Here is a 25,514-nt window from a genome sequence, read left to right as displayed (position 1 = left end):
TGCTCAATGGCTGTGGTGGAGCTTGCTGAAGAAAATCCATTCCCCCAATATATTTTCTGCTGAGGCAGGTACAATGACCTTTAGTGTTCCGATAGGTCATCCACAGGCATGTGACGTGCTTGTGCATTGATTGCTTAAACTCTGGCTCCTCTATTGTAAAAGCCATCCAAATGTGAATTAGCTGAGATCAATGAGGTGCGTGGATAAGCCTCTTGTCATTTCATTATGTGCTTGGCCGTTCCTTTTAAGTAATAATTACCTGAGAACTTTCACAAGTCCAGCATTTGGGAAACTATCCAAGTCTTAACAACAAATGTTTGTTAAATGGGACAATGAGCTGTTTGACACCTCACTTTGAATGTAGTTTTTAGGGACAAATGTTGACTTAAATCTGTAAAATTTTTGGTGGTGTGCAAACCTGGCCTGCTAAAGTTCCTGATTCAACTCCCCATTTTTTCCTCATTAGTAAATTAAATAAAACGTAAAATTATTTATTTTATTTTTACACTGTGCTGAAAATGTGTGTGTGTGTTTTGTGTCCAGGTGCCCACGGAGTGAGAGAGGAGCCCCAGTTTGTGACGGCCCGTGCAGGAGAGAGTGTTGTTTTGGGATGTGACGTGAGCCACCCCCTAAACGGCCAGCAGACTCCCTATGTGGTGGAGTGGTTCAAATTCGGTGTGCCTATCCCCTTCTTCATCAACTTCCGTTTCTATCCTCCTCATGTGGACCCTGAGTACGCCGGTAAGCACCAGCATCTTTGTAATGTCCAGAGTTTAATCCAAATTAATAGTTATGTAGAAGACAAGACAATTAATTTAATGAAAACTAAGTGTATTGAGTATATACAGAACTTCCAATAGTAAATTATGAGACAATGTTGTTATTGTTAACTAAAATGATTAAAAATAATTTTCAGTTTTATTTCAGCTTTTCAAATATTATTAACTTAAAGGATTAGTTCACTCCAGAATTAAAATTTTCTGATAATTTAGTCACCTCCTAATCCTTTAAACAAAAAAAGAAACCTGAAATGAAAATAAGAAAAGTTTAAGTTGAAGTACTAAAATTACTAATGCTAAAACTGAAATAAAAAGAAGATTAAAGCTGTTGTCACGGGTCTGCCAATTCGTAGGAGCGAGGAAAGAGGAGATCATGGAATAAACTCAAAACAAACAGTCTTTAATAATCAAAACAAAGGTGTACACAGGGCAGTCAAGAACTCCAACGTAGAACATGACATTCAATACCAGACAAAGAAACTTAGAAATGGACTGACTATAAATACACAGGACTGGACGAGGGGAAGAAGAGGAACATCTGGGATCAATAATCATAAAATAACATGGGAAACACCTGGGATTAGACAGCTGGTACTAAAGAACATAATCAGGACAGGATGGGAACCAAATAAGGGCATAGGAGCACAACACACAGAACATGTGACATTACTCTCCCCTCCCAAAAGTCATGTCCCATGCCGTAACAATTCCACCAGGGAGGGAGGGAGGGGTGGGCGCCCATGGCAGAGCAGGGAGCTCAGGAGGCAATGGCAGAGCAGCCTCAGAGGCCGCAGCCCCAGCCCCATGGCTGGATCCCTACACCCCCCCCCCCCCCCCACAAAAAAAACACTTAGAGAGGATAACGGGTCCCAAGGCCCTCTCGGGGCAGAAACCAGGGAGTGGAGCTCTCCCTGGGCTTAACTGGGGATCTGGAGCCCTCCCTGGGCTCAACGGGGGAATCAGGAGCCCTCCTTGGGCAAAACTCGAGAACAGGAGCCCTCCATGGGCGAAGCTCGGGAGCAGGAGCCCTCCGTGGGCTAAACTCGGGAGCAGGAGCCCTCCGTGGGCTAAATTAGGGAGCAGGAGCCCTCCGTGGGCTAAACTCGGAAACAGAAGCCCTCTGTGGGCTAAACTCGGGAACAGGAGCCCCCGTGGGCTAAATTCAGGAACAGGAGCCGACACTGGAGCAAGCTCTGCGGTTTGAGCTGACAGTGGAACGAGCTCTGGGGCTGGAGCCAGCACTGGAGTGTGCTCTGGGGCTGGAGCCCACAGTCTCTACCTCCGCAATCTCATCCTTTGGGCTGAGACCGGCGAACTTGAGTGCTGAATGGCTGGTGGGCTTGTGTGAGCCACAGCCGGCGGCTTGACATCGGAGCAGCCGGCATTTCTGGGCTGAGGACTATCGTGGAGCTTCGGAGGATTCAGGGGTGCTTTGGGCTGGGTAGGCGGTTCGAGCCATTGCTAAGATATGTGGGGGTTTTAGGTGTGGGGTGAGCTGGCGAGACATGGCATGCCTCAGAGGGGGCTGGACGACGAGACTGAAACATTTCCTCCACTTCAAAATCTGAACCATTTAAGAACAGGACGAGATTAATCAGCTCGATCAGGGGATAATTACACATGGGAAGATCGCAGCGGATTGTCTTGTCAACCAGTCCCAGCTGAAAGCTTGCACCAAGAGCGCCATCGTGCCAGCTCAGCTGGTTAGCAAGCTCAAGGAAATTCTCCACATACCACTCCAACCTCCGACCAGCCCACCGCAAACCCCACAGCTTGTCCTCAGCTGTCATCTGTTTGGGTCTGGTATTCTGTCACGGGTCTGCCACTTCATAGTAGCAAGGAAAAATGAGAATGTGGAATAAACAAAAAAAAATAGTCTTTAATAATCAAAACAAAGGTGTACACAGGGCAGCCAGGAACTCCAACGTAGAACATGACGACATCCAATACCAGACAAAGAAACTTAGAAATGGACTGACTATAAATACACAGGACTGGACGAGGGGAAGACGAGGAACACATGGGATCAGTAATCATAAAATAACATGGGAAACACCTGGGACTAAAGAACATAATCAGGATAGGAACAGGAGGGGAACCAAATAAGGGCATAGGAGCACAACACACAGAACATGTGACAGCTATGTAGCAATATTTATAAAAAAAAAAAAAATGACAAAACCCCAATGTAAGCCATGAGTCATCTCAGCTTGAATGAAAAGTTAAATTGAGAAATTAAGATGTCTTTCAGGTTATTTCCGCTTTGAAATTCGATTTTGAATTACAGATTTTCAGACTTTTGGATCCCTTATGAATCCAATAATTCTAGCTAAAAAGTAAATCACAGTGCACCCTCGTCAAAACCGCGATGAACCAGCATAAACCGGCCTAAACCAGGATGGAAATTCACTGTGTACTTTGCAGCAGGAACAGTATGTGAATTTAGACTGAGCCGAGGGCTTTAGGTTGGGTTTGATCAAATTTACCTGCTTGTGACAGATTTAGAGAAAGCTGTTAACTGTAAACAAACCATTAAAAGTTCCAGTCACACCATTAGTCTTCCTTTTGAATTCAGAAGTGTGATCTAATGTGCTCATTTTGTATGAGGCTGAGCGAAAGCACGTTTTTTTCTATGTTTACTACTTAACGCGAAAGTGAGCCCTTTGTCCGACCCAGAGAAAAAGAGAATTTGAGCAGCCCTTGACATGGATTGTGAAAAGCTTTAGTAATGGCTGCCTGCTAGCATGGCACTCATTCCCTTTCAAGGTGCATTACAGAACCTTAATTACTGCAGATCTGCTGCTGGCTGTCTGGGTGAAAAATCACCTATTGTCAGCACTTCTCAAAGCACACACTCTCCACGACACAGGGAGCAGAGCTGCGTGAGACACATCCATCTCACTGATTGTCTGAGATTATTTGATCACTTAACTGCTATGTCACACCTTATTAAATTGGAAACTTCTGTTGCTTTCTACATCGAGAGAACTCAGTTCCAAAAACAAGTGTAAATATTGAGTAAAGTAGTCATTATGTTAAACTTAAATTACTTTCTATTATATAAACTTATATTTAAAAAATATGTATTTTATTATATTTAAAAACATGTATATTATATTATACATTAATTATATAATAATACGTATATAACATAATTATGAGTTATGGCATTCTGCCTTTGTTTAGCCGCACGTCAATATGGCTTGGAGTTACACAATGTTCTGCCTTTGTTTTACTGTCCATTAAAGTCTGCCACATTTGAATTACGCAACTTGTATACTTTCATATATCTGATTCTTAAACCTTTATTAGACAAACGAATTAAATATATCGCAATCTACCAAACAGCTCAATATAACCAAGCACTGTAAAGACTAGATACTTTGCCAGCAATACGTAATCGTGAATAATCTTTGACAATTTTTTTTCCTTTTTATAACAGAGATTATTCACTAGGCTGTCACGTCTAGTTGGATGCGTGTGGACTCAAATGCCATTATGAAATCAGTACTAACAGTTCGCAATTAAATCCTACCTTTTCTTGTAACCACGATAAAATCAATCCATGGTGATGAAAGTCATTGGAGATGTTTAATCCACAAGCATTCTGAGCATTTTTGCTTGCTGGCGTTCACATCAATCCCCAAGTCGTTCGGCTAGGCTGTTTTCATTCAAGTCAATTTAAAAGCAATTACGCTATGTCTGGCATTATTTTATGTTACTGAAACATTGCAGATAAATTGCTTGCAAAACGGTTATCCACTCACATATTTAACTTCATATCTGCGTTTTACGGTAAAAAATTACTGTAATACAGTCACATTACTATATGCAATAGCCTATGAGACAGCCCATGATCACTAGATTTTATACAAGTGTTAATATAACGATTTTGTAAAGGGTGATCAGCCACCAATATTGATAATGTGGTAGTTACTGCCTTTTGCCTTAGTGTGACTTCTCACTTTTTGCAGACAATGAAAAGGCAGGCAGTACAGTAACTTCAAAATAGGTGTAAAACTCAATCTCAAAATTTTTTAGTGTAGATAATTATCATTACTAAAACATCTAATTGCCAAATTTCCAGTGTCCTACCTATAATTAATTTGCCTGGATATTTTTAATATAAGTCAAAGGTCTCTACTCTGAGGCTCTGGACTCTGAGCATAACTTGTTTTTCTAAAACAAAACTATAAAATATTTTCTATAAAAACATTAATGCCTGGCAGTGGCACATAGCTTTGGTTTTATATTTAATTTAATGTTATAAGTTGAGATTTACAAGAAATATTTTAACTGCTACTATGTAAAAGGAATACTGCTGGGAAAACAACATCTTATTTGTTATAAGTGTTGGCAAACCAAATGTTATTGCCTTTTTGGTCATATAGCAGTACTTTTAAATGAAAAAGGTGCACACTACCTTTGAATTCATTATTGAATGTTGTGCATTACAATGTGATTAATTGTGATGATTTGCAGAAATTCATGCGATTAATGGCGATAAAAAAATAAAAAAAAAATCTTAAACGTTGCCCAGCACTAATACACACACACACACACACACACACACACACACACACACACACACACACACACACACACACACACACACACACACACACACACACACACATATTTTTGTAACACTTTTAAAAGTAAAAATAAATCAGTATATATTTATAGTTTGCCCTCTGTTTAGCTGCAAATATTATAACTTTTCCCAGTTTGTTATTTGTCTAATGAACAGTTTTCATGTCAAGAGTGCAATTATGATGCCTTCACATGTTTACTAGTTATGTAGCTTACTAGGTTTTGGAACAGAGCTACTGTGGTGGCTTATCAGATGTGGGGTTTCAACTGAACCTTTCCCTCTCTGAATGAGAAGCTGAAGCTCAAAAGAAGGCCAGGAAAGAACTGACTTGTGCTTCACATCTTTATTTTGCAATTTCTCATAAATCCTCTCCAACCATAAAATAAAATATTGATTTTAGTAAGGGAGAGTAAGAGGGAAGTGAATTAACAATCATTCTACTGTTTACAGTAGTTGTGGCCTCATTGCATTTTAAATTAGATATGAGATCTAATGTTCAGTTCCAGGCTTCCCATCGGTGTGACTGTATATCATTGTCTCCTGTGGGTACTACAGTGTTGCAATGGCAGCTCATTTCATATTGTTCCTTTACACCACGAGGCTTTAGTCTCACAGTTTGGCTGGACCCGCACACAATTACCATTGAACTCCAAAAGGCTATTATTGTAACTCACAATGCAATTTTCTGCTGCAGAAATTCCCAAACTCTCTCCCTGTTGGCGACTGCTAGAGCTCCGGGTCTGATTCCTCCACCAATTTAGCGTATTTGAGTCCTCATTGTCTTGCAGACGGACAATCTATGCGGCAATCATTGCAGCAGTTTAGATGTGATTTACACAGGCTCTCCTAAAGTGATTCTTAGCTAGAGGCAGATTGTATTCATTCAGGACGGGCCTGTTTATGGGCCCCTAAAACGCAATGTACAAATCCATCCCCAGTCATTGCTGGCAAGAGGCCTGCAGGAGGATTTTGGTAATTAAGCGCCTAACGAGTTTGCTTAATGAATGGCCTTGTGTGCTCAAAACATTGAGTGCTATGAATAAAATGTGATCTACTGAGGTGAGCCTTCACAAACCTCTGCTGGTATGAAGCTTGTATATATTAACCATTATTCAAAAGTTTGGGATAAGTATTTATTTGATCAAAATGTAAAAAAAACATTAATATAGTGAAATTATTAATTTTTAATGAATAATTGTTTTCTAAATAGTTTTTTTTTCCTGTGATGGCACAGCTGAATTTTCAGCATCATTGCAGTCTTCAGTGTCACATGATCCTTCAGAAATCATTCTAATATGCTAATTGGCTACTAAAGAAACATTTCTTATTATTATCAATGCTGATGACGTTAAATATCTTTACTGTCATTTTTGATCAGTTTAAAGGGGTCATGAACTGAGAAACTAAAAAAAGTTTCAGAACACTTTTTCATTAGTCTAAAAACAGCTTATATTGATGGCAATCTGCCAAAACGACAGTTTGTGGAATGTTCTACGCTATGATGTAATAGTGTGGCTAAACACTGCCTCCACAGAAGAAGATCAACGCCTGCTTCTATATCGCTGCCTGTTTAGCCCAGGCCACTGATTCGTGCATATAGTGTTTACGAGAGAGGCGAACATGCAGGTCTACACAACTAAATGATAAAGATGACTCTGAAGACAACAAGACGCTGTGCAGTGCCAAGTTGTGGAAAAACAGTGTTATGTATTTTTTACCTAAATAACAGCGTGATTCACCATCTGTGAGGAATGTACTCTATCAAACATACACAACTATTAGCCAATCATAGAATTCGTAGTTTATTTCTAAATTTGCAATCTGCCATGCAATATGTCACATTTACTTTGTTCTTGTGATGAAGATATCTTTGCTTCTATTTGGCATAATACTGTAAGAATAGCAAGAAACAATATTCTGGTTTAGTGTTACTAAACAGGTATATTTGACTACATGCGCTATGTACTAAAACACTAAAATACAAATAAAAACAAAAGGTGGTTAAAATGACTAAAATGCGACTACTGATTAGTTATCAGATTAGATGAAATCACATGAAGTTAAAATACACTGGCATGGACCATGTTAAAACATGTTCAAATACACTGGCACTGAATGAGATTTAAGCCTGTAGTGGGAAAGCAGATGCAGTCCTGTTAGCAGTGGCTTCGAGAACACCTTTTATTTGCTGTAACATTCAGTGTGAAGATGCTCCCTAACTTTGATGCCGATGCCCGATCCCATCAGTACTTTATCACCCCGCACGAAAATAGCTGTGATTTTGAAGGCCTTATTTTTTTACTGCAAGACTCCAGCCTCCTCTGCCCCGTGCCGTATTGATTTTCTGCTCTGGAAACCTGCCGTTTCCTCTCTCAGGTGCAGCTGTGATCCCAGGGCTATGATATCTGGTGCTCACTACACAGCAATATGAAGTATGAAGGCCACAGTGAATATCCCAAAACATTAAATCCCAGCTAAAGTCTTCAAATAGGCAAATGAGATACCGTATTTGATAGTGACCAGCTCTGGAATGGCTCAGTTCAGTCAGAGAGATGCTTGACTGCCCAAATTTTTCTCACTTTCTGTGACTATTTGTATTGTCGGTGTTGCTAAGCCTCTTAGTACAGAACGTGTAACACTCAGATGTGAGCTGTGATACTTTGTTCTTTTCTATTTCAAGTGCAGCACACACTTCATTCGATAGTGTAGGAGGGCTGAAATCAAGGGAAGATTGCTTTGCTAGTAATGTTATACATTGCTCCACACGCTGGCTTGCTGTGTATCGTTTAATCATTTTGTGAACTGCGAAACTGTCATTGGTGAAACCATAAAAATACAAAGTTTCTATATGAAATAAATTAAATTAATCAATATGGAATAACATGTGAGAATAAATTAACTAATGCATGAATAATTTATTAAATAACATTATTTATTTATTTTGCATAGACTTTAAGCTATATACAGTAGCATATATAACATTCATGGAGTTACTATTTTAACATTAAGTGGGCGTTTTTTTTCTCTCTCTCTCTCTCTCTCTCTTTATATGCTGGAGTGATTAACTTAATCATAATGGAAATACTGGGCTTTATTTCATAGAGAAAGCAACTAATAATAATCTCCACCAACCAATATTACACAGACAGCTAATTAAAACATAAATTTCCTGTTTCAGCAGAGCACAGTATGCAGTGACAGCAAAGTAAGAATCGTTTTAAACAAGGCAGATTAAACTGTAGACCCTGAAATGCATCTATCTTGTTTGTTAACGTCGGTGCATTTGTTTACATTGTCATTTACTGGTTTCTGCTGTCTGTCATGTCAGTTTTTTTGGATGCAACATTCTTCACATTAGCACAATGTGTGACACATTGCAATGAGCCTTTTCCATGCAACACAAGAATGAAAATCTTAAAACCATTTTTACCTAAATTGTCCCTTCGAATTGATAGTGTATGCAAGAATGGTTTCATGTACAATTTAGACTGAAATTCTCATCATGGGTTAATAAAAACTTTGTATTTATTTCCTCTTTTAATTGAAAGTCTTTGGGTCTTACTTACAAAGCGTCCCTACAGCTGTGCAAGTGTTATTTCAGTACTATTTATATAGTAGACTCAGTATTATATATTACATTTTTTATTAATATTTTGAGATACCCTTTATTTTTATATTTTGTTTTTATTTTAATTGTATTTTAAAAGTTTCTTAATTTTATTATTATTTTACTATTGAATTGTTTATATAATATTTTAATATACAGTAATTTAATTGTTACAATTTTTTATTTTGTATAAATGTAATTTCAAATATTACTATTTAGGTTTAATTATATTTATTTCAGTTTTTTATTCAAGTTTTATTTATAGTTCCAGTTTATTTAAAATCTTTTGGCTTAAACTTATCTCAGTTAGTTCCCAAACCAACATTCCTAAAAATAAAAATAATAAAAGTGTTTTAATTAATTAATTTAATTAACTAATAATTACTTTTAGATAACTATAATAACTCTGTATGCAAAAAAAGGTTCCCTGATTCACTGACACATGCACACATAAATTTGTTCATACTCTCCTTTTAATGTTAATGAGATACAGATCATTCTAAATGAGAAATGAAATATGTGTGTATGCATGCTTAGTGCACGCGAGCTTGTCTTTGACTGCAGTAAGTCCATTGCAGCAGTCCGACTCAGCTCTCCTTTTTTCCTGTGCACTTTCAGGTAGAGCCAGTCTGCATGGCAAGGCATCTCTGCAGATTGACCAGGTGCGCTCAGAAGACCAGGGCTGGTACGAGTGCAGGGTCCTCATGCTGGAGCAACAATATGACACCTTCCACAACGGCAGCTGGGTTCACCTCACAGTCAACGGTGAGAACCTCGCCACTCCCTCCACACTAGTACTGTGAAAGACAGACCTACCTATCTATCTATCTATCTATCTATCTATCTATCTATCTATCTATCTATCTATCTATCTATCTATCTATCTATCTATCTATGCTACATATCTATCTCTAGTTGCAGTGGTTTATGTATAAGGCTTTGCTTATATCTGCATATGTGAATGTATGTAGCCTACTCAGTTTCTCTTGAGACTCTGTAACACTGCAGGATGGACTGACATGCATTTCTCCTTGTTTCTCTCTCTCTTTCGGTGTGCTCTCTTCCCCTCCCCCTCGTTTTTAATGAACGTCTGCTTTTGGGGGTGGAGTAGGACTAATCGCGGCTTGATTTCATATTCATTTCTAATATCAGCAGTAAATCAGAGCTGTGAGGAGTGGAGGAGGATGTGTCTCTTACCACTCATGACTGGCTGCTGCTGTGACTAATATGTGTGGTAGGCCCAACAAAAAACAGCCTTCATGCTCTTGCTACAGAAATGAGCAATTTACTCCCTTGTGGTCTAGGTCTGCTGCCATTGTTTCCCTCAGAAAACGTTATTGCAGTCTCCCTTGTTAGAGCCAATATTTTATTCTTGTCGTACACTGAGCAATAATAGGTAATGATTTTATTTTGGGTTAATTATTTAATCCATATCTGTAATCTTTAAGGTCATCTATATGTTAGTTAGCTCTTAAATGTCGACACATTTCTAGGAAAATGAATAAAAATACTGATTCTTCTCATCCTGCACTACACAGATATTTATCCAATCAAATTCACTCCAATCCCTTCTGAAACAGACTAGAAAGTAGCAAATTTGAGTTCATGTGACTGTAACAAAACCCTGGCTGTTTAGAAATAAAAGGGGCTATCATTTGATATGCCCTGCCAAAACTTCCTGTTTTGTGCTTGTCAAGTGATTTCATGAAGCCTACACTCAATATTATGAGCCTTTGGGTATGGGCCAGCATTCAAAAGAAACCCATCGGCCCGCTTGGAGATCTGCATGCCCTTATGTCTAATAAACAGAGTAATATTTCACTAGGCAGCAGAGCCCTTATCATTTCCATTACACTAATGGAGATGTCTTCCATGGTGCCAAACTACAGAGGCAAATTTGGGGTAGCTCAAGGCCTTGGTCATGTCATGTTCCTCCCTCTCATTCCGTTTGAACATCACATTTTGCCTGATTTATTATTTATGGGCATGGTGCAGCGCCGCTGGAAATATATTATCTCCTCCACGGTGAGTGTTTGCAGTTTATTAGATGATGAATTTAATACAATCCATTAAGACAATATGTAAACTATCATGATTCACAGCTCAGTAATCATTGCCTGGGGGTCAATATCCAAAAGGCCCTCGGTCGCATATTAACAGTATCGTAACACAGCTAGGCTTAAATCAAGTGCTGACGCAGCAGATTAATTCCAATAGTGGAGTCTTTTGTATTTGGTTGCACTGCATACTGATTCTCACTGTACATCACATTACATGTATGAGCTGCAGTGGCAGAGGAATTAAAGATAATTATGGGCGTCATTAAGGAACCACTGTCTCTTCTCACGTTGGTGAGAAATCGTTAGCATGTGTTGGTACGTTGGTGATAAGCAACTCTGTTGGTCCTTTATAGTGTCCATTAATTGAATCACAAGTGAGATATGTGTCCGTTCAGTGAACAGCAGCAGAGAGGAAGTGATAAAAGTGTGCAGTCAATGATCATGGTCGTCCTGGCTGAAATTGCACAGGCGGGATTGACCCTTCAACTCAAGAAGAGGTACCGGTATATTTGGAAGAAAGAAACAAATCAACTCTAAAAAGCTGCTCAAGCAGAAAAAAGTTATTTTAGATACTTTTAATGTGAAAGTTTTTTAATGTGACCCCCAAATAGGAAATTTGCAGGACTCCCTCATGTATAAAGACTCATTTATACTTAGAAAAATTAAAATACTAATGTGGCAAAAAAAAAAAAAGCACAAAGCACCCCCCTCCCCCAAAAAATTATATATATATATATATATAGAGATAGAGAGAGAGAGAGAGAGAGAGAGAGAGAGAGAGAGAGAGAGAGAGAGACATACAGGTGCATCTCAATAAGTTAGAATGTCATGGAAAAGTTCATTTATTTCAGTAATTAAACTCAAATTGTGAAACTTGTGTATTAAATAAATTCAGTGCACGCAGACTGAAGTAGTTTAAGTCTTTGGTTCTTTTAATTGTGATGATTTTGGCTCACATTTAACAAAAACCCACCAATTCACTATCTCAACAAATTAGAATACTTCATAAGACCAGTAAAAATAACATTTTTAGTGAATTGCTGGCCCTCTGGAAAGTATGTTCATTTACTGTACATGTACTCAATACTTGGTAGGAGATCCTTTTGCTTTAATTACTGCCTCAATTCGGCGTGGCATGGAGGTGATCAGTTTGTGGCACTGCTGAGGTGGTATGGAAGCCCAGGTTTCTTTGACAGTGGCCTTCAGCTCATCTCCATTTTTTGTCAAGGTCTCTTGTTTTCTTCTTTCCTCTTGACAAATACCCCATAGATTCTCTCTGGGGTTCAGGTCTGGTGAGTTTGCTGGCCAGTCAAGCACACCAACACTATGGTCATTTAACCAACTTTTGGTGCTTTTGACAGTGTGGGCAGGTGCCAAATCCTGCTGGAAAATGTAATCAGCATCTTCAAAAAGCTGGTCAGCAGAAGGAAGCATGAAGAACTCCAAATTTTTTTGGTAAACGCGTGCAGTGACTTTGGTTTTCAAAAAACACAATGGACCAACACCAGCAGATGACATTGCACCCCAAATCATCACAGACTGTGGAAACTTAACACTGGACTTCAAGCAACCTTGGGCTATGAGCTTCTCCACCCTTCCTCCAGACTCTAGGACCTTGGTTTCCAAATGAAATACAAAACTTGCTCTCATCTGAAAAGAGGACTTTGGACCACTGGGCAACAATCCAGTTCTTCTTCTCCTTAGCCCAGATAAGACGCCTCTGACGTTATCTGTGGTTCAGGAGTGGCTTAACAAGAGAAATACGACAACTGTAGCCAAATTCCTTGATGGCTCTTGATGCCTTGACCCCAGCCTCAGTCCATTCCTTGTGAAGTTCACTCAAATTCTTGAATCGATTTTGCTTGACAATCCTCATAAGGCTGTGGTTCTCTGTTGGTTGTGCATCTTTTTCTTCCACACTTTTTCCTTCCACTCAACTTTCTGTTAACATGCTTGGATACAGCACTCTGTGAACAGCCAGCTTCTTTGGCAATGAATGTTTGTGGCTTACCCTCCTTGTGAAGGGTGTCAATGATCGTCTTCTGGACAACTGTCAGATCAGTAGCCTAGTGAACCAAACTGCCATTTTGAAGGCTCAGGAAACCTTTGCAGGTGTTTTGATTTGATTTGCTGATTGGCATGTCACCATATTCCATTTTTTTTGAGATAGTGAATTGGTGGGTTTTTGTTAAATGTGAGCCAAAATCATCACAATTAAAAGAACCAAAGAATTAAACTACTTCAGTCTATGTGCACTGAATTTATTAAATACACGAGATTTACAATTTGAGTTGAATTACTGAAATGAACTTTTCCATGACATTCTTATTTATTGAGATGCACCTGAATATATATATATATATATATATATATATATATATATATATATATATATACACACACACATTCTAGGTAACTACTAAAAAGTAGTTTTTTTAGTGCACAGTTGAGTTTTGTTTTGTGCATTCTATTTTTGTTTGCTGCAGTGTAGTTTTGTTTTGCAATTTTTTTATATATATATCATTTTGTTTTGCACAGTGTACAATGTACTAGTGTCAAATTTGGTGAATTTTACCTTGAGTTTTGTTTTGTTTCGTCTTGCTTCATTTTTTTATTTATTTTTTTTGGTTTGGTTTTTGTTTTGCTTTTTCTTTTGTTTACCATTTGTTTTGTTTTCTTTTGTTTTTCACTAAACTTTTCCACAGACCCCCAGCACTCCTTTGCACCCCTAACCTGTTTTTACTTCACAAGAAATATTTATACCAGCCCAAACAGATGTTTCCTTTAGTACTGTCTGAAGTAAACCAAACATGTTAGGAAGAGAGCACTAGCCGTTTTCATTTATCACATAGTAATTCATTTGTCATTCCTATACAAGTCATATATATGGCAATGAGTACAAGTTTGCTGCAGTGATGTACATAGTTTGGTTATTTGTATCTCAGCGTACAGTTATGCTGATTATTCATTGTGAAATGAAGCAGCACCTGATATTTATTTGGCTGCTGTCAGACGTTGAGGTGTCATCCACAGGAACAGTATAATTAGCACAGTGCTGTCAGCTCTCCGTAAGCACAGGCTATTTGTATATTTAACATATGCCTGTGAGGTGAGACTCATGCATATTCCAAACTTCAAACAATGACACTAGCAAGGTTAACAGTCTGCTGCACCTCCATGTTGAAAGTCCACAGCCGTTTGCTTGCAGAAATCACTGTGACTTATTTGGAAAGTGCACAGTAGCTGTTTCTCCATTTCAGAGCTGCGTCGGGGAGATCGAGTGAGCGAGAGGCACAAGAGAAGGGTGTATTATTGCATGCAGGGTGCGTGTTTGTGTATGTGTGTGTTTTTGGCCCAGGGTGAATGAGTTCAGTGTCTGGGTCGTCTTTTTTCAGCTGGAGAAATGTCACCTGTGCAGCTGTGGCGGGTGGCGCTTGTGCGAACATCTGTGAGGGTTTATTTCACGGCTTCCTATTTCCTCTTTACTGCCGCAGTGGCCATTCATGCCCTCCCTCGTTTGCATTCACGGTCAGTTCGGCGGTTCACTCAGTCACGTCCCCTCACATGCACACACACTCCTGGCCCTTAGGTGCTTTCTGAAATGTCAATATCAGTGATTGCGGCGTGTAGATGGTGTGTGGTTTTTATATGTCATCAGGACGTTTTCCGATAAAGCGCGTATAACAGCCTTTTGGCTAAATGGCTCATGGTCGGATTTGCAAGCAATGCAGCTTTGAATCTAAACAACATAATGCCTGCTTGAAATTCACTACATTGCTTTGATTGCGGACCTGCAGCCATGGTAGTCTTTGACTGAAATGAAAAAGATAGAGGTAGATATTGCTCCTTCCAGTAGATTTTGGCATTAGTTTTTTATGGGATGTAACCATTTTATGACTTTTAATAAGCATGCATTGTCATCCCTTTAAAGATGATCCTCTAAGGAGTATTCCATTAGCTGACTTGGTCAGTTTGTGATGAAATGCTTTATGTGCATTTATTATGTGGATACTTAAGTCTTGCTGTTGAAAATAAAAACTAAACTCTAAAATCATTTTTTTTTATAATCATCAACATTTAGCTTGCTTTTTTAAGTATGCCTTTTCCACCAAATTGGTGCTGGTCCGCATTTTCGCTGACTGAACAACAATGTTGCAATGCTGTGGATGCTTGATAGCTTTTCAAAACTCATAAACTTCAACATCTGTGTGAAGTGTGTAATAAACTGCATAGTTTCAGTTCACACATATGAAAATAAATAAAACTGAATTGCGTTCATGAAATTTGCGTTTTTAGTATTATCTATTGCTTAGTCAAATTTTGTTTTGCACAATGTAGTAATGTTTTGTACAGTCTAGTTTTGTTTTGCAGAATGTTGTTTTGTTTTGCGTACCCCAGTTTTGTTTACCATATTCTTAGCTTTATTTTCTTTGTGGAATCTCATTTTGTTTCGCACGGTCTAGTTTTGTTTTTTGCAGTATTTTGTTTTGTGTATTTTAGTTTTGTTTTGCACATTGTCATTTATTTATTTTTTTTGGCTCAATCTAGTTTGATTTTGCACAATATAGTTGTGATTTTGTCAGCCTAGTTTTGTTTTGTGCAATCCTTTTTATTTATTACAATGTAGCCTAGTTTTGTTTTACACATTCTAGCTTTGTTTTGTGCAAAGTATATTTTGTGCAGTCAAATTTTGTTTTGCACAGTTGAGTTTTGTTTTGCACATTCTACTTTTGTTTTGCACAGTGTTGCTTTGTGCAATCAAATTTTGTTTTGCACAATATGGTTTTGTTTTTGACAGTCAAGTTCTGTTTTGTGCATTCTGTTTGGAAAATTCAAGTTCTGTCAAGTTCGGGCAATATCATTTAGTTTTGCACCACAATGTTTTTTGCTTACTCATTTTGTTTTGCTTTATTTAGTTTTGTTTTGTGCAGCCTAGTTTTGTTTTAGAGTCACTGTTTATCACTGCACCATGAGACTGCCACATTATTAAAATTTTTAGAAAGAGACATCACAGCATAATATGCTCAATACTCAAGCGCAAAGACAGAACGCGTCTCCAAGATGAAACGGAGCTGCTCGTGTGCGAGCAAATAGATAGCCTAATTCTGATACATGCGATGACTATCCATTATGACATGTAGACATTTAATTAGTCTACAAAAATTCTTATGCATTGCAATCCTTTAATTTTTAATATTTGGCATGTTTGTGTGCTGCTGTGCGTCCCTGTGTTTAATAAGCAGTGTGTATGCGCATTGTGGACCGGCCTATACTAACACGCTCTTTAAATAACAAAGAAAAAACATTGCGCACAACTTTAGACCAGGTTTGAGTTGGTCTATGGCGCAGTCTATTTTCAGCTTCTTAAAATAGCAATGCGCCAGCAATGCCCATGGGCGCACAAATGGGCGCAAATGCATTTGCTAATTAAACGACGTGGCGCTGGACGGCAAAATGCGAACGCCGCCGGACTGAAACTAGCAAACACACTTGCGCTGCGCCTTGCGTCGCATTGCATCGGGTGTATGATAGGGCCCTTAGTCACACTGCTTAAGCCTATCTTAAAAGTTTTGTAAGAAACACTGGTGTTCATTGGTATTCAGACTGCCCCACTTGTCCAAAAGCGTCTTTGTTGGGGCAGGTGCTGTCTGGCCTCACAAGGGCAGAAAGTCTGACAGCACTGGTTTCCTGAAGCAGGCTATATTAGCATCCACTTGTGTATGAATCCTATGTGGGTAGTAGCTGTTCTTCCTGCCTGGACGAGTGTGAGGGTGGCCAGCTGCCTGCGTGCTCCCAGCAGGTGTCAGCCGGGCAGATGTACCCGCTCAGAGAACAGTAGTGGCACTGTGGAGACGCTCAGGTCATCACACAGACCTCCTTCATCAGTGCGGCCGTCACACTCGTCTCTCTCAGAGCATCCTGCCCACCCCCATAGTGGCCACAGATCATTAGCTTCTGATACTAAGATCCAATCCAAACCACAATAGTAAGGCCTAGTGGTTAAAGATCGGAGCTGGTAACCTAAAGGTTGCAGGTTTGAACCCACAATGGATCAGATATAATCACTCTGCCCTTGAACAAGAAATAATGCAGCCAACATATGGAAGTTCTGTCATCATTTACTCATTCTCATGTCTTTTCAAACCTGCATGCTTTTTTTCTATGGAACACAAAGAAAATATTTTGAAGAATATGTATACTGTATCTACATCATTGTCCATGTGTATGTGGTTTTCTAGATCAGTTCATTTTCAAAAGGAAATTAGGTTGTGAACACTCTATAGCTCTTCCTGAATCATTTTATTTAGGTATTATTAATTAGACATCAATCAGTATTAGAGAGCGAAGGTTGTTTGCTTGCCAGAAGTTAAAGTCTGGTGTGAAGCACAGAGAAAAGTTGAGGTGTTGAGCGTCTAGTCACTGAGCTCTGTCCAGACCATCTGTTCATGTGGAAAGACCTTCAGACAAGTGCCTTCTGAAATATGTCTTCTGTTTGTCATTCACAGTGTGAGCCCAAGATTTCCCAAAAACACATAGTGAGACGAGTCCAGAAAGTAGGGCAGGTGTGTGATGGAGTTTGTTTGTCACTTAAAGTACCTTCAAATATTTATCAAAGAGTAGTCCTAAGAGAAAAAACAGATATGGAAATAGTGAAAAGAAAGAAAAAAAATACTTTAAGTCAATATCAGGGATATGCAAAACAGCATAGTGTCAGATTAGACTTGGTGGGATGCCTAAACAACTAGGTTTTTTTTAGGATTCACTCACATAAGACATGTTCAAAAACAATGTAGGATGTGTTGGAATGGAAAAGAAAGTTGTGAATTTTTACAATCTGGACTATTTATAACATAAATAACAATGTGAGATATGATGTATAAGACTATAGTGGTGGTGGTTTAAAGGGGATGAATTTAAAGGTATAGTTCACCCAAAAATGAAAATTATCCCATGATTTACTCCATCCTTGCCATCCTATATAACTTTCTTCTTTCAGACGAATACAGTTGGAGTTATTTTAAAACTTGACCTGGCTCTTCCCATCTTTATAATGGCAGTGAATGGGGGTTGAGATTTTGAAGACCAATAATGTGCATCCATCCATCATAAAAAGTGCTCCACATGGCTCTGGGTGGTTAATAAAGGCCTTCTAAAGTGAATGGATGTGTTTTTCTAAGAAAAGTGTCCATATTTACAACTTTATAAACTGTAATCTCTAGCTTCAGCTATCTGTTGTACATGTGTTCACATGAAATTGGAAAATGCGGTGACCAATGAGGAAGCGCAGAGAAGAGAGCAAAACAATACACCGGTCACAAATTAGAAGTACAAAAAAAGGATTTGTTAAGAAATATGTCAAAGGATTTCAATTTAAGCCAAGAGGAGACTGGTTTTTCTTTGCTGTAAACAAGTCTTGGTTGTCACGGGACTACTATATTCTCATTTCCACCCCAACCCCCGCAGCCGTGTGGAGTACTTTTTATGATGGATTGATCCACTTTATTGGGCTTCAAAAGCTCGATCCCTATTCGCTGCTACAGTATTATAAGGCTTGGAAGAGCCAGGACATTTTTTAATATAACTCTGATTATATTCATCTGAAAGCAAAAAGTCATATACACATAGGAGGGTGAGTAATTCATGGGTTAATTTTTGGCTGAACTATTCCTTTAAAACGCAAGTTTTCTGAAAGGTTTATACTGTGAAAATTTCTTGACATGCTGTCAGCACATTAATTAGCACTACCGCTAAAAATAAAAAAAATAAAACGAGATGCATGAATTTTTTTTTATAAACTAGTCAACCTCAACAGCAGACTAGTTTGTGGTTGGATTAGTCAACTATTGTGACCCATCCTTAGGAAATACACATTTTTAGCGATTTGATGCTGATCTCAGCAAGACGTTTTGGGCTATAAATTCTTCTCCCTTGTGTTTAGCCAGCAACAGATTGTAGTGTGGATGATAAAGCTTATGGTAGGCACAGATGGACAGATGTTCAGAGGCATTAATTGCTTGCTTTGTTTGTTTATCACCAGGTGTTTGTGCTGCTGAAAGCAAAACTGCTATAGGTTAACGGTGACCCACATGCTGAGGAAGTTAGGATTTGATTGCTGAAACTGCACAATGCATATTCCTAGAGACTTGAATTAGCACTTAATAGATAGGTACACATAAGTGTGATTATGCAGAATTATGCCCAAATGGAATGGCCATCATTCACAAAGTTCTACACATCCAGTGTAATCAGATGTACAGTATTGGTGGCAATACAACACCATAGGCTTTCACTAAAAAGGAGGTCTGAATGACATCAAAGAGACTTGAGATTATTAAATATGAAAGAATCTGGACTCAGCTTGTCATGTTTTTGTTTCTCCCCACAGCGCCCCCTACGTTCACGGACACGCCACCGCAGTACGTGGAGGCGAGGGAGGGTGGCAGCATTACTCTGACCTGCACTGCCTTTGGAAACCCCAAGCCGGTGGTCACCTGGCTGAGAGAGGGGGATCAGCTGACCAGCAACAGGAAATACACGGTAAGTGGGTTGAATTCTCTTCCTTGATTAGCGTTTTGACTTGTTTTCCATTAAAAATATCTGAGTATCCTGAAAACAAGATCAGTTTGCTTGAGAAGAAAAACTTTTTTAGTTTGAGCATTTTCTTTTTGGTTAGCTGCTGCCTTAATTAAGTAGAAATTGACAATGTACTTTTGTCTCCAAATAAAGCCAGTATGAATTTAGTCTAGCCATGAATTTGATCCGCAGTGAATTGTATGTCTCATTTTTCTTTTGGAAATGGAAGCATGAATCATCACTAGCTATTTGTAAGAAAAGGCTCTGTCAGTCGGGCCCCGCGTCGGGGGTCTGACAGTTGAAGAGCTCACGCCTGCAGTGGGAATGGAGAAAAACTGACAAGCGTGTTTCCACCTTACACTCCATGCGGGCTGCAAGGGAGGAGGCGGTGCAGGATTTGACAGAATAGGCAGTCAGTCTGGCTCCAGTAGGCATTGCCTCTCAGCACATCAGAGGAGTGATCCCTGAGGAAACAGACAAATAAAAGACAAGAGAGACAGTGTAGCCGCTTCTGTCTTACATCTGAATGTTCACTTTCATCTGTATTAGACTAGCCACCTGCACCACCTTTGTTAGTCGTGCTCTTCTTGTTCCGCATTTCCCAGCGTGCTTTTGGTCACAGCTAGCATTTACACGAGGCGTGTTTGAGTGCCATTTGCCCTATTTTGCCTGCCATTCTCGCTCACCGGGGATTGATGAACATTGAACAGGAAGTGATGGCTGGCTGCTGTTTTTCCTTCGTGACCGCTCTTAGCAAGGTTATTCTCCAACCCCGTGGCTGCTCTTTTCCTCCTTCACTCCACGGCACTGAAGTGTATTCCCTAAAGGTCACGTTTGTTATGTCTTGCAAACTGTTTGATGGGTGAGGTGCAGACGTGAAGATGGTGCAAAGCCTGTGAACTCCCATATAAATGTATATGCATGTCCTTAGCATGTGCTTGCATTATATAATAAAATAGCAAACACGCTGGTATTTATTCAAATATATTATAAACTTTTCAAGGAAAACATTCAAAATAATTATTTAATAAGTTATTTAATTTATAGTAACAGTATTAATTTATAGTATAGTAATAAATTTTGTAATTAAAATGTTAATTAAAATAAATATATATTTATAAAGAATATAGAGATTTAATTATATATAAATATATTTAATAAAAAATATTTGTAATAATTTAGGAATTTATATCTTATATTAATAGTAACAAGAATTTATAATAATTTATTAAATATAACAAAATTAATGTTAATTTGTATTTTCTTTGAGAGGTTTATTAAAATGTTACATTTATTAAAATATTGATAATTATTGTTTTAATTGGAATGTTATTAAAATTATTATTAAAGGGTTAGTTCACCCAAAAATTAGGCTGCGTTTTACTCACCCCCGAGACATCCTAGGTGTATATGACTTACATCTTTCAGACGAATCCAGTCGGAGTTATATAAAAAATTGTCTTTGATCTTTCAAGCTCTATCATTGCAGTCAGCGGGTGTTGCATTGATTATTACGTTTTGAATATAGATTTTTCTTACAAAAACACATTGATTCGCTACAGGAGGCCTTTGTTCACCCCCCGGAGCCATGTGAGACACTTTTTTTTATTTTTATGGATGGGCGCTTTTTATTTCAAATCTTTTGGACTGAAGCAATGCAACACCCGCTGACTGCAACGATAGAACTTGAAAGATCAAAGACAATTTTTAATATGACTACGACTTTCATAAACCTTTCTATAGTCTACTTCTCTGATTATATAATGGTTAATAATACAATATCATAGCACAACAGCAGTGATCAGCAATAATGATAAGCCTAATACTTACAATAAAAATAATAGGGTCATATAGATCATGACAGTCTTGGAGGTAAGAAGTGGATTATCCTTCACCTGAAATGTTTGTCTTTTCATCCTGTAATGCGAGGCAAATGTTGGATCACAGTAATTAGGAAGCACAGTTTCCACAAATCCCTTCACTCGATAGGGATGTTGTCCTTTATTCTGGACAGCAATGTCAGTGACAGTAACATTGAGCGTATTTTGCAGTTTTAAACACGTATTTAGACTGATTTTATCAGGCTCCAAAAATTCTTCAGAAAGAACACAAAGAATGGCCTTCTCAGCTGCCATAGTTGCAACTCTTGTGTCATCAAAACAGGGTGTTCAACGCACCAGCGTTTCCATTAAAAAAAAAAAAAAAACGTTTTGCACCGTTTTGTCGGAGCTGAACGCAGCCCTGGATAACATAAGGGCAAGGGAGTCACATGATTAGACAGGGACCATGACTAAACTCCAAAATAAAAGACATGAAAACATGAACATGATTTCATTTCATAATGTTCATGAAACATGCAGACGCACAATAAATATCAGATGAAGTGAGTCGTACTGTTTTTTTATCCACTTTTAACTTTAATATTTGGTATGTCCACCTTTTGCAGCAATTACAGCAGCACATATCTCTGGCATAGTGTCAATATATTTCCTGAGAACTCAAACACTAATGTTATCCCATGCCTTCTGCAACTCAAGCCAAAGTCTTTCCTTTAAATGTACAATAGATCTGTCCAGTTTATTTTCCAACTCGCCCCAAATTTACTCAATAGGGTTGAGGTCCGGATTTGAGGGGGCCAGTCTATCATTTTCAGTGTTCCAGCAGATTCCTTCCATCTCAGGTACAGGTAGTTCCGCAAATAGTTTGTTTTATGGGTATTATAATGGGCAATTAAACAAAAACGACTGAAACCTCTTAAATATGCCAAGTGTTTAAACAATTTAGGCCACCACTTATTTATTAAAAAAAGTATTTTAAAACATTAGAATTTATTACACATTTTTAAATGTCAAGTAGTATTATATGAATGTATATATATATATATATATATATATATATATATATATATATATATATATATATATAAACATTATTTAGCCTTAAACATAGCTTTTTATGAGTGGCTTAAGTGTGCAAAATATACTTTTTTGGGGGTCGTTGTATGCTTAATTCCTGACGCTCCGCAGAAACAATCACACTTGATTTTTGTCAGTGAATGTGATTGCTGGCAGAAGGCTAGGAAATTCCACATCACATTTAGTAAATTGCCCCATGCGCTGTGATTAATCTTGATTCAGCTGCAATTAGATTGTATCAAATCTATATTTAATTATTTCTTCTGTAGGGAGAAAGCACTCAGCTTTGGCTCTTGGCTCTTACTCTTAAAAGCCATTCCCACCGCTAACCAGCCACAGTCCCAGACATTTACTCAAAAGAAGTGTGTCGTGACCTTACCTTTGAGAACAGTGGTGTGGAGGCCAGTGGTCCTCCATTATTTTCCCTGCTTCCATGGCTAGAAGTTAGAGAAATGGAGGAATGCGGTGAGGGAATACACACGCTAAAGAGCAAGAGGCACAGAAGTCTCATCTTGATGCACAGAGCTTGTTTCTCACCCTGCCCTCCTACACAGCAGTGTGTTTAAATAAAGCTCTCCGCACACACACAGTGCTTGAGAGAGTTTATTACCTGCTCTTGTCTGGGTCATCAGTGTGACGTGTCTGTCAGTGACCGGATGGTGATGGAACAGGCCAGAAGGATTTGACACACCTTGGGATATTGTGTGGGAGGAACAATAAGGCCAGTCTCCTTTGGCTAAAGCTATCGACGTGCAGGGAATAAGGCTCGACCCACTCCTCTTCCAAAATGTCCTGTCAGGAAATGTTTCATGTCATCCGTGTGTTGTTCCAGAATATGCAGCTGCACTTTTAATCTCATTTGGGGATGCTGATTTAATTTGATTGATTTGTTACGAAGTGCACAAGCAAAACAAGAAATAATTTTTTTTTACACTTGGTTTGAAATCAGATTTTTGAAAATACATTTTTAAAATTCAATTAATTTGAAACTATTTTATAAATTACATTTGAAATCTGATTTCTGAAAATGTGCTTTAAAGTTCAATTTAAATATTAATTTTAAACTAATTTATACATTTAATTTTTAACCATTTTATAGCAACACTTCTCAGTATTGAATGAAAATGGAATATTGTAGAAACACACACACACACACACACACACACACACACACACACACACACACACACACAGAGAGAGACACACACACAAACACACACACACACATTCCCATACAATATATGTGACAGTTATAAACCAGCACAAAATGAGATGAAATTAAAAGTAATATATATTATCTGAACATCACTATATTATTTTTATACATTATATTATTTTATGTTAATTATATTATAATAATATTTTATATATTTATATTCATATTATATTTAATTTTAATATATTTTATAAATGTATTTTTTTTATTGTAGCAATACTTTTTTGCATTGAATGAAGATTGAATATGGTAGAAAGCAAACAAATATATGCAGCAATAAATGCATAATAAATTATTATTATTATTATTTTTGTTTATTATTTTGATGCAGGGGTTTTCAAAGTTTTTGATGACAAGGACCTTAAAATAATTAATATCACATACAAAGACCCATTTATGCTGTGAATAAAAATATTACCGTATAAATTTTGAAGACAGCATGCTAAAAATAGTGCTATCAATTTCCAACCAGTCTTTAGAAAGCACGAAATTAAATTCAGTGTATGCATTATTTGAAAATTAAAATTCTATTATATTATATTATAAAGATCATCTTGTTTTAAAAATGTTTTAATGTTTTTTACTGTAAATCACTTGATAAAATGCACTGATAAAGTAGAAAATGGGGAAAAAAATACATTAATCATAATTAATTAATATCGTAGTAAAGTATGTAAAATTGACAGTCCCATAAAATATACTTTGTTAAACAAAATAATCTCCTTCTGGCCCCTTATGTCCTCATAGGATGAAAATGGGATATAAAGAACTCAATGCATATTAGCGACATGCTATGCCAACTAGTTACCACACTGATTTTTAACCATTTTGTCCTTTTTGTGTAACCCATGTTTAATACATATACTCTTTGTACAGGTGAGTGACGGCAGTCTGACGGTGCAGGCCATCACGCGGGAGGACCGGGGGGCCTACAGCTGCCGTGCCCACAGTGACCAGGGGGAGGCGCTACACACCACCCGCCTTCTGGTGCAAGGTAAGCATCCACGGATTTCAATGTCTGTGATTCAACCAAGTGAGCTGCACAAATCTTCAAAAGGGAAGCCATAGCGTTTCGATCGACCCCAGGTGGCTGGTCCCAGTAAAGGTCATAAACCCCGCCCTCTCCATGTAATCTAAATGGGACGTGAGAGAAACTAAATAATTACATTTCACTTCAAAAATTTTTTTTCTAAAGATGGTTCAAGTTCAAGTATTTGTTTTTAACCTGTTAAACTGCACCCCCCGTTTTGGGACTCAGAGCTGAATATTACCTACCCAATGTAAAATGATAACAGTTCCTGACAGCAGTGTGCTACACACACAATTTTGTCTTTGGAAAGAAGACTCTTTGGGCTTTACTATCCATCATCCAGAGTTGATAATGCTGAAAATATAAAAAGTTATAGACACTGAAGTGCCTTGAAAAAAAGTAAACCACACTGAATGTTTTTTTTTTTCATATACAAATACATGAAATAAGTCCTGGAGCAGTCCAGAAAAGTAATGGGTTGAAAGTCACATGTCTCATGACTTTATATTTCCAATTTGCCAAAGATACCATAAAAAATGAGATTCATGCAACCATTTTTCTGAGATTATTTCTATCCACAGAAAAAAGAAGAAAAAAGAATTAGCTTTATATGTCAAGTACATACTCTGATTAGCAGACATACAGCATTCGCACTGATTGCTGGTCATACAGTCAGTAATCACATGCTGATGTGCAGTCATACAAATGGTAATCATACAGATTGCTGGCTATATAGTTA

The 25,514-nt window shown here is 38.0% G+C and overlaps 1 protein-coding gene across 1 annotated transcript in view; it reads left to right on the top strand.

Moving 5' to 3' along the window:
• Positions 1 to 25,514, top strand: part of LOC109104307 (protein turtle homolog B-like) — a 68,510-nt gene that overhangs the window by 16,995 nt on the left and 26,001 nt on the right. The window contains exons 2-5 of the mRNA XM_042739372.1: positions 544 to 741; positions 9,599 to 9,745; positions 19,427 to 19,578; positions 24,622 to 24,739. Of these exons, the coding sequence (XP_042595306.1) occupies positions 544 to 741; positions 9,599 to 9,745; positions 19,427 to 19,578; positions 24,622 to 24,739 (615 nt within the window). The remainder of the gene's footprint in view (positions 1 to 543; positions 742 to 9,598; positions 9,746 to 19,426; positions 19,579 to 24,621; positions 24,740 to 25,514) is intronic.

This window comes from Cyprinus carpio, chromosome B15 (genome assembly GCF_018340385.1).
Source record: "Cyprinus carpio isolate SPL01 chromosome B15, ASM1834038v1, whole genome shotgun sequence".
Classification (NCBI taxonomy): Eukaryota; Metazoa; Chordata; class Actinopteri; order Cypriniformes; family Cyprinidae; genus Cyprinus; species Cyprinus carpio.
Note: the sequence above shows the minus strand (reverse complement) of the source record. Positions and strands in the feature narration are given on the sequence as shown.